General features: G+C 56.3%; 2 protein-coding genes across 2 annotated transcripts in view; both read left to right on the forward strand.

Moving 5' to 3' along the window:
- Window positions 1–60: 60 nt before the first annotated feature.
- Window positions 61–4,885, forward strand: AS3MT (arsenite methyltransferase; the record flags this gene model as incomplete). Its single annotated transcript, XM_082002306.1, has 11 exons — window positions 61–66; window positions 546–743; window positions 1,238–1,365; window positions 1,464–1,614; window positions 1,687–1,823; window positions 2,124–2,193; window positions 2,434–2,515; window positions 2,602–2,733; window positions 2,856–2,998; window positions 3,416–3,550; window positions 4,404–4,885. 11 exons carry the CDS (start codon window positions 61–63, stop codon window positions 4,500–4,502), a joined length of 1,281 nt encoding a protein of 426 aa, XP_081858432.1. The 3' UTR covers window positions 4,503–4,885.
- A 3,982-nt stretch (window positions 4,886–8,867) lies between these two features.
- The window catches only part of CNNM2 (cyclin and CBS domain divalent metal cation transport mediator 2), a gene marked incomplete at both ends in the record, with an annotated part of 119,152 nt that continues 112,592 nt past the window's right edge, over window positions 8,868–15,427 (forward strand). Inside the window, one exon of the mRNA XM_082002574.1 lies at window positions 8,868–10,446. Within this exon, the coding sequence (XP_081858700.1) occupies window positions 8,868–10,446 (1,579 nt within the window). The remainder of the gene's footprint in view (window positions 10,447–15,427) is intronic.

Raw genomic sequence — 15,427 nt, forward strand, 5'->3', positions numbered from 1 at the left:
CCCTGCGGCATTGAACTCTGGTCCCCCTGCGTTTGGGGTGAGCAGGGACAGGGCTGCGCCATGGAGGTGCAGAGCTGTTAGGGATGGAGGCAGCAGGGTGGGTTTTTGGGGGTGTGAGTGCTGGCAGAGGCTGTGGGTGCTGGCACGGACCGTGGGTGACGGCAGCAAGACCCCCATGGGAGCGGGGCCAGCTTCCACCGCCATGCCTGGGGCCGTGCGGGGAGGTGGCAGGGCCGTGGGCCCGGGGCCTGGGCCAGGCAGGAGCCGGTGGCGGGGCATTAGCCAGGCCCGGGGCGGCGCAGGGTGCCGGGGCGGAGCGTGGCCCAGGCCAGGCCGAGTCCGGCTGAGGCGCTGTGGCTGGAGGCAGTAAGGCGGCCCAGGGCCTCTGCTGTGGGGTGCTGGGGCTCCCTGGGGGCACCCCTGGGGCCGAGGGCTCCTGCAAAGTGGGGTGGGGATTTGCCCTACAGGGAAGATTTGGGGGCTCATGTCCAGGGCAGCTGGGACCGGGGGATTTGGCAGGGGGATGTAGTCGGGTGTCGTGCTAGGCTGCAAGTTTGGGGGGTCTCCCTGGGTACTGCTGGGGGTGGGGGCAAAAAGTGCTCCTGTATTTGGGGGAGGAGGGGGGGGTTCAGGGCTGTCGGGAGTGCTTGCTGCAGTGCCCATGGCTGTGGTGTCAGTCACCAGCCCCACGTTCCGGTGCAGTGGCAGCCCTCCACGGAGAGCAGACCCACCAGGAGGTGCAGGGTGAGGGGTGTGGGCGGGAGCTGGTGGGGGCACGGGGCGGCTGGCCAGGGGTCCGAGCCCAGGCCGTGCTGGGATGCCTGCTGCCGTCAGAGGGCAAAGCTCGTTTCGAGGCCCAGATAAAAACATTGGGTGCGGTTGGCTGCTTTGCTCCCCTTTCCCGCAGGGATGGAGGGGGGCTAAGCAACCCCGTGTTTCCCGTCCTCATTCCCCATGCCCCTCTCGGCTGGGAAATGGTGCTGCAGCCTGCAAAGTTACTGCAAATGGGAATTAAATCTCCTGCTGCACAAACAGGTCTGTGCATGCAAGCAAGGGGAGCTGGGGAGGATGGGGGCAAAGGAATGCTTTTAGCTGGGTGCAAATGAGAGTCCCAGTGCCAGAGGACACTGAGGGTGCGTGCAAACTGAGTGCAGGCATGGCCCCATGTTTTGGTGCATGGGGAGCTCCTGGGCCACAGCCTGCCCTAGTTTGGTGGCCTCTGTCCTTCCTATCTCAGGATTACTATGGCAGAGAGCTGCAGAAGTCGGAGGACCTGAAAACCAATGCATGCATCACCTCTGCCAGGCCCCTTCCACAGGTGGTGAGAGATGCTTTGGAGTGTGTCCACGATGAGGTGGTGGCCAGGTATCCTTCTTCCCTGGGGTCTTCCCTCCACTGCTGCCTCCCCGTGGGCTGCAGCCTCCCAGACCACCTCCGCCCGGCCCAGCTCAGCATCCCCCTAGGTACTATGGCTGCGGTCTGGTGATCCCCGAGTGCCTGATGTCGTGCCGGATCCTGGACCTGGGCAGCGGCAGTGGCAGGGACTGCTACCTGCTGAGCCAGCTGGTTGGGGAGCAGGGCCACGTCACCGGGATAGACATGACCAAGGGCCAGGTATGGCGTGGAGCTGGGGCTTCCCCTCGTCCCCCCAGCATCCCCCCACTGTCATTCCCTTCCTCCTCCCAGGTCGAGGTGGCAAAAAAGCACATTGCCTACCACATGGACAAGTTTGGCTACCAAAAGCCGAACGTGGAGTTCCTCCAGGGCTACATGGAGAAGCTGAGTGATGCCGGGCTGGCCGATGAGAGCTATGATATTGTCATGTAGGTACCGCGCAGGGCACTGCCACCCCCGATCCTGCTGCTGCCTGGGGCCGTGGGTTGGGGTCCAGGTCTGCATCCCACTGGGTCGCCCACTTCAGGAGCACATGTTGGGAAAAGGAAAATCCCAAGGCAGTCTGGGCTAGAGCCTGGGAATATACAAACTGACATTTTCATGGTCAAACCGGCATCTCCAAATCCTGCATGAAGTGATGGGACATGCAGCAGCCAGTGGATGTGCAGCACCCAGTGGTGCTGAGTGTGCGAGAGGGTGCAAATGAGCCTCGGTCTCCTCCTCCCCAGCTCCAACTGCGTGATCAACCTCGCCCCTGACAAGAGGGCCGTGCTGCGGGAGGTCTACCGTGTGCTGAAGGTAATGCTGGGGCCAGTGCCTGTGGCAGGAGCAGTCTGGGGTTGGGGTGGCCCTGCTGTTGGGGTGCCACGGGGATGCAGCAAATGGGATCCAGCAAGGTGGAGATGCAGGATGGGGCCAGGGGAGGTCACCTCTGCAGAGGGTCCTGAGCAGGGTAGCACTGGGGGGATGGCCAGTTCTTCCTGCCCCTTTTGTTCTGTTGCTTTTTGGGATCTCCCTTCACTCCTCGCTGCCTTCCAGTCTGGGGGAGAGATGTACTTCAGCGATATCTATGCCAGCCAGCGCCTGAGCAAGACTGTCCAGAAGCACAGGGTGCTGTGGGGTGCGTAGGGTTCCAGAATGGGGGTGGTATGGGAAGGGGGCACCGGACCTTTGCCTCCATCACCTGTGTCCGTGGTCTTGTGCCAGGTGAGTGCCTGGCAGGAGCCCTGTACTGGAGAGACCTGTACAGCATCACCGAGGAGGTGGGGTTCAGCCCCCCATGCCTGGTCACCGCCAGCCCCATCACCATCGGCGACAAGGAGCTGGAGAGCATCATTGGTGAGGGCTGGACCAGGGAGCGTCAGCTCCAGGCAGCTGTGGGGAGCTGTGCTGGGACCCCAGGCTCTGCTGGTTACAAGCCCGGGCACTTGGTGCCTAACCCACCAACCTCTCCCTTGCAGGCGACTGCCGCTTTGTCTCTGCAACTTTCCGCCTGTTCAAGGTGCCACGTAGCAGCCGGTCTGGGCCAGGCCAGGTCATCTACAATGGCGGGATTGTGGGTCACGAACGAGAGCTGGTGTTTGACGCCAACTTCACCTTCAAGGTGCGGGGAGGCATGCTGGGGCTCCCCAGGATGCCAAGCAGCCCTGGTCCATAGGATGGGGTAAAGCTGATGCAGCAGCGCTGCTCAGCAGCACCCTATGTGATTTTGGGGGTGAGCTTTAGTAGAGGGGGTGGTGGGTGGGAGCAGAGGGGCTGTATAAACCAGGGGAGGTGCAAACAGGAGCGGGAAAGGGAGCAAGATCCATGCATCACATTGGGGTGAAGGCAGGAGCAGGTCATCCATGGTGGCTCCACAGGAGGATTTGAAGTCAGCTGCTTGGTCATTGTGGGTGTTTCTCAAGGTTTTGGGCCAGGCTCTGCCCCTGCTTTTGCTCCCCTCATCATCTGGCTGAGTGTCTGGGGTCCCCTGGGCCACATATCCCAGACCTCAGCCCTGTGACCGTCCCTCTGTTCCCAGGAAGGAGAGGTGGTGGATGTGGATGCTGAGATGGCTGCGATCTTGCGGAGCTCGAGGTTTGCAGAGGAGTTCCTGATCCGAGCTGGTGGGGCCAGCACTGCTGCACCGCAGGGCTGGTGTTGCAAGGGGGTGAAGGTTGGTAGTGGCTGGGTTTACGGATGGGGACTTGTGTGTCCTGTGCCATCAGAGTTGCCCTGGGGTATCAGAGGGGCTGTGACATGAGAGAGACCAAGAGTCTGAGTCCTTTTGGGCCAGGCAGGAGCCCACGGGGTAATGAGGGTGGTGCCTGGTGCCTGATTTGGGCAACTGCACCCCAGCGCAGGTTGGAGCCCTTCAAAGGGGGGGTCTGCTCTAACCACCAGGTGTGAGAGCCCCTTGCCCCACCAACATGTCCATGGGGGCTGCTGAGGCTGACAGCTGGACGTGCCTGAGGTCTCCTAAGGGGAAACATCCTTCTCCATGGGAGATAGCTGAGGACAGCCTGCCCCAGGGAGGTGGTGGCTCATCCCCATGGCCCCTTCCTGCCCATCACTCTCCCAGCTGCTGATGTGAGGTTGCCAGGGCTCCCAGCCCTGACCTTGCAGCACAAAGCACATCTATCTGCTGGAAGCCTCTCTCCTCCTCTCTTTGGTGGTCCCTCCAGCCTGTAGATGGGCCAGGAGAGGCAAGGGAGATAAGGCTCTGCAGCTGCGTGTCCCTGAAACACAACCTTGTACTTGGGGAGGGGGACATGTTCTTGGGTCCCTGTCCAAGCAGGAGGCATTCCAAGATAAAAGCAGAGCCAAAATTCTAGAGAAGCTCTTGGCTTCCTCCTCGCGGCAGGAAAAAGCAGCTGGAGTGACCTGGGGGGTTGCCCCACGTTAGCTATGGAAGTTCTCCTTGGGCTGTGCCGCGGGCAGGGAGCAAGTTGGGGGGAAATGCCGCTTTCCTGGATGCCTCTTGCTTCCCTCTGGGCTGATCCTGCCCTGCGTTGTTCTCTGCCCCTCAGGAGAAGATCTGCGATCCATTCCTGCTGCTGGAGCGGCTGGCGGCCCCGGGTCCTGCCTGCCGTCCTGGTGGCACCTGTGGTCCCCTGGGCTGCTGCTGAGGGCGATCGATGGCCCTGCGCCAGCAGATGCCAGGGGGCAGGAGGATGTGGCCCCAGCGGTGTGCAGCTTCCACCGGAGAGCAAATAAATGGTCGAGGTCGAAGGCTGTGTGCTCGTGGCCAGGACTATGGGGCCCGTGGGGTACTGTGCTTTCCTGCCGGGGCTGGTGGGGCAAGTGATGCCTGGTTGTGGTGAGGACGGGCAGCTGTCCTGTAGGTCCCCTTGCTATGGGGCTGGCAGTGGCTGCATGGCTTGGACATGCAAGCAGGGACGGTCTCTGTGGGGAAGGGGTCGTGGGTCCCTGCATGTGGGATGGCAGGTCTGGCGTGAGTTTGGCAGCAGCCGCGTGCAGAGCGGAGATGTTTGCAGAAGGCAGCTGGGCAGAGCTGGGTGTGAAAGGAGGACCTGGCGCGATGCAGGGTCTGACCCTGTGGCATGCACCCCTCTGCAGGAGCCTGGCTCCAATTTGAGGTCTTGAGGAGCCCACAGCCAAGATGCAAATGCTTCTTGAGAAGCGAAAGGCCCAGCAATAAGCAACACAACTGCTTTTTTCCTTCTTTTGATCTCCCCGTGTTAACCCTCCACATGCAGGGAACCGCAAGCACGCTCCAGGCAGAGTCCATGCCAGCTCCCGGCAGTGGGGTGAGCAGCTCAGTAACATGGTGGCAAACAAGCATCTCCCCAGGGTGGTGGGTGAGAAGGACCGGTCACCTGCTGGGGCCTCGGCCAGCCCTGCTTTTCCATGAAGAACTCAGTGTGGCACATGGGGTGCAGACGGATGTCCCCATTATTTGCATTCAGAAGGGGGGATGCCCCAAGCGCAGCTCCCCACGCCTTGTCTCGCTTGCAGCCCCACAGCCCGTTCCAGGAGGTGGGAATGTCTCTCCCTTTCCCTGTGGAGTGGCCACTGAGGTTTCTGTTTTCCCCCGGACTCCATCTAGTGGGAAAGCCCGGAGTCCCCTGCAAGCATCATGCCTACATTTTGCAGGGAAATGCAGCGATTCTGGAAAATTGGCAATTCTGGAAAAGCAGAAACCCGGCCAGCTACGTCCCACAGCGGGCGAGGAGCGAGGAGTGAGGGCTTTGAGGCTGCCGTGGGAGGCCATGGGTTGCGCTCCTGCCACCCCATCCAAATCCCGCGCTCCTTGGCTGTTTGGCAAAGGCTGTTGGTTGCTGAGCAGCAGCAGCGCCCGAGCCCTTGGGTGAGCAGTAGAGCTTAGAAATGAGGGACCATTTCCACCCCTCCTCACTCACTGATTTTCCAGGAGGGACCAACTTTCCCTTCTCTGCCATTTAAACAGCATCTTGCTGTGACACAGGGGAGAATAAAAAGCAAACAATAAAATATTTGGTTTCAAAAAGAAACATAGGTAAGTGCTGAGGGCGCTCTGCAGTAGCAGTAGCGGTGGCTGAGGAGGGTCCAGGTGGTAAGGAGGCATCTTCAGAACATTGGGCGATCAGGTAAATCCTGACTGTTGCACAGTGATGGGAAATCCAGAAACAGGTGTGACAGCCCAGAATGCTTAACCTGCCCTCTGCCATCAGCAAAACAGGGGAGCGATTAATTCACAATTTAGAGATTAAACATATAAAATAATGCCCATAAATACGGTTTCCTGGAAAGTCACCTTGCCAACCTCTCCTTTTGGCTTTGATAAGACTATGAGTGTGACCTATTGGGCGTACAAAAATTTGTAAGTTGTTGGGTTTAGAGCTATATCATGATTAAAAAAAAATAATCCTTGGTGTTATCTGGAGTCAACAGGGCATGTATTAGCTGGCTTTAGGTAGGGCTCCCTGGCAGACCAGCCTCGAGGGTAGCTGTGACCCAACAGGTGAGAGAAGCTCTGAACTTGCGTGGAAGGACCACCTCACTGACGGGCCTGTGGGAAGAACCTGCTGAAAACACAACCAAGATGTTGTTTAATACCCCCTGCACGGCCCTCTTCTGCTGTGGCTTACAAAGACTTTCTCAAAGTCCCCAAACAGCCCATCCCGGGAGGCTTGAGGCAATTGGCTCCTGCTATCAAAGAGCCTTCCCAGCGCTAATGGAAGAGCAGATGGGGCAGGGGTCCTACCTGCAAACCCCTTCATTAAAAAGGCACGAGTCCCTGCTGTGGCTTTTCAGCTTGCCTAGGGAGAGAGGCGCCCGCAGTGAGTATTCACATGCATACAGAAAAAGGGCACAGCTAAATGCCACTGCATTTGCATAGCACTATTTTTTCCCAAATTCTCAGCATTTTGGGGAGGAAGCAGCTGAGAGGACTTTTCCTCGCCCTTGACTTTGTTTTTGAACATTAGAATAGGGGTCCTCACCAGGATGTGGATATGGGGCTGTCTGGTCTGCCTGGCTCTGCCTGTGCACGCACAGCCTTGGAGTTTCCAGCCCCCAAGCCATGCAGAGAGGAGGTCCTGCATCCTCCGTGAGGAGCCCCAAAACAATCTCTCCGACTTGCTGGCCTGGGTGTTTTGGTGATTGTAGAGATGGGCCAAATACCCTTGTCCCAGTGGGAAGCTCTGCAGCATTGGTGTCCTCCCTCTGCAGGCAGGGAGGATGCTGTGAGGGCAGGATGGTCTGATTCGTAAGTTGCAGTGCTCCGGTTCACCCTGAGGTGAGAGGGATGTGATTCCTGAGTCCCTGCTCACTGTGGTTGGCAGGGAGCTGCTGTGGCCCAGGGGCAACTGTCCCCTTCCTGGAGGAGCATGCCTAAAGGACTGCACCAGGATGAGCTGAATGAGGATTGGGACCAGAAAAATTTGTGACTATGGCCCCAGAACACTGTGCTCTGCTCTCCCGCCATATCGGGTTATCCTGTGCAACCCTCTACTCTTCGATTTCCAAGCACTTAAATGGAGGGGAGGCTGTTTTACCTCCTCCCAAGGGTCGCCCTAAACACAAAATGTGGTCTGAGCCACCACGAGCCGTACCGGATGCTTCCACAGCTCTTTGGCTGTCTGGGACGCCAAACTGCATCTCGTGCTGGGTATTGCTCATCCCAGATGGAAAGCGGAGTGACCGTGGGGCGTTTATTGCCCCAGCTGGGATTGCGGCACAGCAGCTGGGGCCTTGGACACAGCCCGGCTCTTGGGACATAAGCACATGCTTAAATTACAGGCCCGCCTGCCCTTCGGTGCACCCACGCGGCAAGGATGAGCTGCGTGGAGCGAAGCGCCTGAGGAGGCTTTGCACGTCCCCGGCGGGAGCTCCAAAGCCCCGGCCCCACTCATACCAAGCCTTGGCCTGGGCTTTGTCTAATTTGATGAGGCTGGAGATGCCCCAGGTGGCTGAGCAAAAGGCGAAAATGAGAGAGAGGAGCGCGGCTTGTCCGTATTTAATGTTTAATATTTAATATTTAATGCTTGATATTTAATGTTTAATTTGGCTCACAGGAACGACAAAACCCAGGAAATGCCGGGGCGCAGGGCGAGGTGCCCGGGGGCCGGAGGGCGGCGGATGAATCTTTAACCGTTGCACTGTACCGCACCGATGGCGGCTCGGGCAGAGCGTGGAGTGGGCACGGCCGGACGGTGCCTGGGCCGAGGACGCGGCCCGGAGCACGGGGCAGCCCCGAGGAGCCCTCCGGCCCGCTGCCGGCGGAAGGGCGTAGGCGGGAGGGCAAGGGGATGCTCCCCGCCGGGCCGGGCCGGGCGGGCCGCGCCGCTCACGGCCGCCAGGGGGCGTCGCGTCACCGCCGACAGGGGCGGCGAGGGGACGCGGGGCTGTGCACCAGGGCCGGTGCGGAAGGCGAGCGGAGCGGTGCGGCGGGTGCGTGGGCAGCTGCAGCGGGCCGAGCAGGGGCGGCGGGGGGAGCGGTCCCGTCCGTCCCGTCCCGACCGCCCCGTCCCCCGGTGCGGAGGCTCGCGAGCCGCCCCGGCGAGCGCCGCACGCGCCGACCCCAGCCCGCCGGCCGCACCGCGCCCTCATTGGTCGCGCCCCTCCGAGGCTCCGCCCCGTCGGCCCCGAGCCCCGTCGCCATTGGCCGTGGCTGCGCAGCCGGCCCCGCCCCCGCCCGCCTGGCGTACACACCGGAGTCACGCGCCCCCCGAGCTGGGGAGGTGGTGGCGGGCGGCGGGGCGGGGCCGGGACGCCGTAGGCGGGGGGGCGGGCGCTGATTGGCGGCGCGCGGCGCTGGGCCCGCCCCCGCGAGGCGGGCGGGGAGGGGCGGGGAGGGCAGCGGTTTGAGGCGGCGCTCGGCTCGGCCCGGCCCGGCAGTCGCCGCCTGTCGGGTCCCGCGGGCAGCCGTGCCCGCCGCCTCGCCCGCCGCCGCCGCGCCCGCCGCTACCGCCGCCGCCGGGGGAGCCGGGGCACGCCTCAGGCGCCGCGCGGCGATGCGGGGCCGCGGCGGCGCCGAGCCCTGACTAAAGATGGCCGCGCTGCCCGGTGGGAACATGGCGGGGGGCGGTCGGGGGGCCCGGGTGGTGGTGGTGCTGCTGCTGCTCGGCGGCTGCCTGGGCCGGCGGCCCCCGGCCGCCGCCGCCGCCGCCGCCCCGCCCGCCGCCGCCGCCGTCGTCCCCCCCTCGGCGGCGGCGGCGGAGGAGACGGTGATCATCGGCCTGCGGCTGGAGGACACGGACGACGTCTCCTTCATGGAGGGGGGTGCGCTGCGGGTGAGCGAGCGGACGCGGGTGAAGCTGCGGGTCTATGGGCAGAACATCAACAACGAGACCTGGTCGCGCATCGCCTTCACGGAGCACGAACGGCGGCGGGGCGGGCGGGCGGCGGTGGGGCCGGCGGGGCGCGGCGGCGGCGGCGGCGGGGCGGCGGGCGGCGGCGGCGCCCCGCAGCGCTGCGGCATCCGCACCTCGGACATAATCATCCTGCCGCACATCGTGCTCAACCGCCGCACCTCCGGCATCATCGAGATCGAGATCAAGCCCCTGCGTAAGACGGAGAAGAGCAAGTCCTACTACCTGTGCACCTCCGTCTCGGCCCCCGCCGCCGCCCTGGGGCCCGGGGCCGCCGGAGGGCTGGCGGGCGCTGAGGGACCGGCCGGACCCCCGCCCTGGGGCGAGACCACCTGGATCTACCACGACGGCGAGGACACCAAGATGATTGTGGGCGAGGAGAAGAAGTTCCTGCTGCCCTTCTGGCTGCAGGTCATCTTCATCTCGCTCCTCCTCTGCCTCTCGGGCATGTTCAGTGGCCTCAACCTGGGCCTCATGGCCCTGGACCCCATGGAGCTGCGCATCGTGCAGAACTGTGGCACGGACAAAGAAAAGAACTATGCTAAGCGCATTGAGCCCGTGCGGCGCCAGGGCAACTATCTGCTCTGCTCCCTCCTGCTGGGCAATGTCCTGGTCAACACCACTCTTACCATCCTGCTGGATGACATCGCCGGCTCTGGGCTGGTGGCCGTGGTGGTCTCCACCATCGGTATCGTCATCTTCGGCGAGATCGTGCCGCAGGCCATTTGCTCTCGGCACGGCCTGGCCGTGGGCGCCAACACCATCTTCCTCACCAAGTTTTTCATGATGATGACCTTCCCGGCCTCCTACCCTGTCAGCAAGTTGCTGGACTGTGTTCTGGGCCAGGAGATCGGCACGGTCTATAACCGTGAGAAGTTGTTGGAGATGCTGCGGGTCACTGACCCTTATAACGATCTAGTCAAGGAGGAGCTCAACATTATCCAAGGAGCCCTGGAGCTGCGCACCAAGACGGTGGAGGACGTGATGACTCCCCTCAGAGACTGCTTCATGATCGCTGCCGAGGCTGTGCTGGACTTCAACACTATGTCTGAGATCATGGAGAGCGGTTATACCCGCATCCCCGTTTTTGAGGGTGACCGCTCCAACATTGTGGACCTGCTCTTTGTTAAGGACCTGGCTTTTGTGGACCCCGATGACTGCACTCCGCTCAAGACCATCACCCGCTTCTACAACCATCCGCTGCACTTTGTCTTCAACGACACCAAGCTCGATGCCATGCTGGAGGAGTTCAAGAAAGGTGGGCTGGTACCTGTGGTGTGGGGGTGCTGCTCGGTGGTGGTGAGCATCTAACTTCCTATGGCGAGCTGGCCAGGAAGGCAAGGGAGCTCCGCAGAGAGGTGCTCTCTCAGGTTCCTGCTTGCGGAGGAGTTTGGGAAGGTGCATTCAGGACAGAGAGTGGCCTGTGTTTAAGATCTGCCCATTCCCTGGGCCAGAAAGCTGATATGCGGCTGGTATGTGCCCCTGGCCTCTTTTCCCCACTGCACTGGGATGTGTGTGTGGGCATGGCGCCAAGCAAGGTTGTTTTCTTTCTTGCTTTTTCCACTCATCTGTCCATTATAGTGAGAACCGCTGACGGGAATCTGCACCCGTTACTTGGCTGTGTCTTCTCTGTGCTTTTTCAGCTGGCCTGACAGTGAGGAGCGGGTGGGCTGCTCGGGTAGGTCACCCGTATCTTTCAGGCTTAGTGCGCACACACGTGCTGAGATAAACAAGGCGTTTTAGCTCCATTCATAGGCTCAGCTGGCCGACCTCAGCTCTGCGCTCACGTTCCAGTTATTTTGATTGATGCTTTGATCTTGTAACTCATAAATAGTTTCAGGATCTTAAAATACATTCAAAAGCACCTGTTGGTGCTGCACTTGAGAGTTACAGGTCTTTTTCCCTAGGCTTCCTTCTGCCCCCAGGACTCCAGGCTCAGCGAAGACATGACCCTTTCTACCTCTCCGGTGTAGCATGTGTATTAGTTGCATCAGAATGGGACTGAGGCTTTCTGGCCCGTCTTAACTGTAGGTGTTGGCCTGACAAATGCATCTTAATTCCTGCTAGGAGCTTTTGCTTATGAGAAAGGAAAAAGCTTGTTTTGTCTTCCTTTTTAAATCTGTTCCTCTCTGCAAGCCAAATAACTATACTATATGGCCTGTGCAGGAAAGTGCTTTCAAAGAAATAGTTAAGTGAAATTTCAAACAGATTGGATGTGTGGACTCCCGTGCTGGAAAACTGAAGGCCATTGGAGTGCCACATAGCTGTTTGTACTGGGGAAGATCTGATCAAAGTACCGCCGAGCAGCTCAGTCCCTGGGAGATGATCTGGCTGAAAGAGGAGATCTTTACAGCTGCACTGACCCCACAGTTAGGCAAACGGGGAATATTTGAGTTCACCTTTTATCAGCTGCAAAAGTTACCTTGAGAAGAGCTTTGTAAATTGGTGAATGGTCTTTCTAGGTAATAAATTTAAATTACCATTTAAATTTCATGTGCTGTTTTGTCCACACGCTGAGCTTTGACAGCATGACATTTGCTCTTTCTCTTCCTGCTTAACTCAGTTCTGGGGATTTGGAGGGTTACTCCATTGGTTTCCTCATCTTCATGGGTGGAAGGTGAACATACTCCTGCTTTTTACTGACCAGTGCAGCAGTGGTTTTCTTTGTCTCTTTCTGCCTCTGTGAAATGATGGGGAAATCCTACTTGGGTTCAGAGCTGTTGAAGGAGAGATGAAAAAGAGCCTTGCTCTGCTGTGGGTTCTGCTCTGCAGGATCTGCAGCTTTGATCTGTCACTTAACTGTTGGCTGGTTAAGATGTATTTTGCTGCATGTGCGGGCATAGGGTTCTTCTTCTGACTCCCCCCCTCTCCCCCCCACCGTTATTTGGACTCCAGATAGTGTGATGGGGTTCTTAACCTGTAGTGAGATTTGTGTTTTTTCTAGTTTTGTTTGTAGCAATGTGTCAGAAAAAATGAATACTATGTTGGTTGCTTTATTTCCCTTGTCTGAAAGAGATGAAATGTGCTTCTGTGTGTTTACATAGGAATTCTTTTTATTTAATAGCTGGGAGAATTAGGTGCACATCTTAATCCTGCAAGGGTGGCTAAGCCAAATATGCCTCCTTACAGTTCCTGAAACTTGGACTTAAAATAGGCTGCTTAAAAATTCTCCTGGGTCCCTTGGAAGGTGCAGACCAGAGACTGCTTTCTCTGGTAGCCAGAGACTTCCCTTGGCTGCACTAGGAAATGTCCCAGTAGCACAAGTTTAGGATGACTTCCTAACATGTGTGTTCCCTCCTGAGATCACTGTGTCCTGGAGTAGTCTCTGTAGCTGTGAATTAATTCAGGGTAGTTTGATCATACTTAAATGTTTACTCCAGAATAGCTATGCTGGTTGGTCTGTAATGACAAGCCCTGGTGTTAGGACCAGCTCTGTCCTAACTGTTTTCTCTTTAAAAGTGCAGGTATGGTGGGAATAAATGGCTTCCTTTGTGTCCTTTGAAATGAATGTAAATAACTGATAGCTTGCTTGATCTGGCATAGCGCAGTGTCTTTTGCAAGAGTTCTTCAAACTTTCTTCTTCAGAGCAACCTTGCCAAATTCCCGTGAGAATGTACAAATTAAGGGTGAGAATCAAATTGCATGTTACACTCTGGTAGAGTGTTGAAAATAAATAAGCTTACAGTTTTTAATCATTCCCTTCCCACCACATTGTCCTTCTGCCTCAGCAGGCTTGCTTCAAAACTTATGTGTATGCCTTTCGCCCCCCCCAGCCAGGTCCCTGCTACCACTGTTCAGTGCAACACGCAGCTGTATAATAGTGCTGTCAGTTGAATACTTTAATCCGTTTAAGGAGACAGGCTTGGTTTGGTCGTTGGTTTGTTGGTTTTTTTTTAAGAAGTTTGGCAATTAGCTGGGTAGGTGGGGTTTTGAAACTCACTTTTGGGCAGGAGCAAAACATACTTAACCTAAACACAGAATGAAAGCTTAAGAGGAGGAGGAGATTAAAAGCCAAGCATGGCAGGATGTCCTTATGCTGTTGTGGAAGATGAAATGGGTAGTTCTGTGCTTGTTCTGGTGCTTAGGCTGAACAGCTGGAGGATTTGGTGTTGGGCCTATTATTAATGTTCTTTGCCCACAATTGCAAAATAAATACCTGTTTCACTTGCTGCAAGGCAAGAAACTTAATTTTAAGAGAGCGCGCTGCAGCACATTCCCACTCCCCTGTTGCTCTAATCTCTTAAAGTATGAATAAACATGATTTCTGAAGCAGTCTGCAAAAAAGCTTCTCTCCTAAAAAGCATTGTTTATTTACAAATAAATAAATAGCTTTGGAAAGAGGGGCAATTTTTTATTCCCATCAACAGACCTTAAACCTAAACAGCACTGTCAAATCTCTTTGCCTACAAGTTGAGCAGACTGAGTGTTTAATGTACTTGAACTCAGTCATTCAAATTTAATGCAAGGAAATATAAGGTACCCTTTATACTGGCCTAGGAAATGACCTGCCTGACTTTGCTCAGTGCAAAGAGGTATCTTATTTGAAATAAGTCCACTCCCAGCTAATCTGACGTTGGCTTTTGCTGTAAAAGAGAGCAAGGTGTTACCTGTTCCAGGATTGATTTCTGTTCTGGCTCCTACACTGCAGCAGGGAGTGAGTGAGCGACACAGTCATTTTTGGAAAGAAGCTAGTGACCTGTCTCCACTAGTGTCCTTTTCCTTGTTGACAAGTGTGTGGGCTTTCTTCCCCCCTGCCCTTTTTGACAGTTTTCCTAGGTCCCTGGTCAAATGCTCTCTGGCACTTGCTCTTGGTGTTTTTCACAGGCACTCTGTGTGCATGATCCTAAATCCAAAGTGTTCTATTTCTAGCTCCCTGCCTGCCAGAGCTACAAGAATTCAGCTTGAAAAGCCTCCTGTTGTAATACTAATATTTTAAGATTGGCCCACTTTCTACGAGCCATTGTACAGCTGCTTTCCTGGTGGCCTGGATGGCTTCAGAGGGCAGCAGTTTCTCAATCGGAGTCCTCCTTATCTGAGGACTTTGAGTCATATGTTTTGATCTCATTTATTATCTCTCTCTGCTATTATGTTATACTAAAGATCAGAGTTAATAACCTGCTACAAAGAAGTCACAGTAACTGTGCAGCAGTTCTGAGCTCTTGTTTTCTGAATCACGTGGCAGCCTTAAGAAAATTCCTGGATTCCTTATTCAAATCATTGCCAACTACACCTTAAAAGATTTTTTCTGTCCTAAAAACCTTGTCAGATTTAACTTTATGATCTTCTCTTCATGCTCTGTTGGTCTTGTATTGACTGTTTTAATAGTATGTATGTTTGGTGGCTATATTTTAGTGTGGACATAGGACCTGGTGGAAAACTTTGTCCATTTCTTCTCTAGTTCCTCTTCTGCCTCCAAAGAAAACCAAGCCCCAGCAACCTGAAACCTAAACTCCTTACTTTTGAGGGAGCAGAGAAGAATACCTAGACCTACTTACTCCTCTTTTTTGAGCACATAGATCCTCTTTTTGGAAGCAGGTAGGACAGCAAGTGATTGGTAGCCCAGGGATCAAAAGTTTTGCATTCCTGTTGTTGGTCTGAGGGGCGGGGGGGCGGTTCTGTTTTTAGGTCACTTACCACTTCTGGTACAGCTTTACCCCAGGCTTGTAGGTGGCTTCTTTTCTGGTCCCTGTCAGGTTTTATGGGTTCCCATCCTGCTGAATCTGAGTCCAGATTTCCCATGAATAACCTTTATTTAATGGATCTGAATGCTCACTTGCTAGTTTATCTAACAGGTGGTCAGTCTCCTGAGCTTTTTTTCTGTGTAAGCCTGTGACTGCAGCATTATGAGAAACGGGAAGAAACTACATAAATCCTTTCTGGGATTATCAAAGGCATGTAAAACTTCTTCTTGGAAAACAGTATCGTTTTCAAGACTGCTCAGCTGACAAAAAGCACCTCCTCTGATCCTTTCGGGGAAATGCATATAAAGGAAAAAGGGTTGAGGAGGTCCAGTGTGGAGACTTTTTTGTGTTAAGAGAGTAGGGGAGTGGTAGGGGGGAGGGAATTTGCCACCAAGATAGAGAAGACTTAGCATGATATGCCTGCAGATTTGTTCCCTGAACAAAAATTGCATGTGGGGGTGGGGTTGCCTTGTGACAAACTGTTTCTTGGCTGACAGCGTAGCACCCGCAGGTACTGCTCTGCCAAGAGCTTTGCTGGCCTTGCAGAGCTCCTGGGGG

This window comes from Phaethon aethereus (assembly GCF_964289735.1).
Source record: "Phaethon aethereus genome assembly, chromosome: 7".
Lineage (NCBI taxonomy): Eukaryota > Metazoa > Chordata > Aves > Phaethontiformes > Phaethontidae > Phaethon > Phaethon aethereus.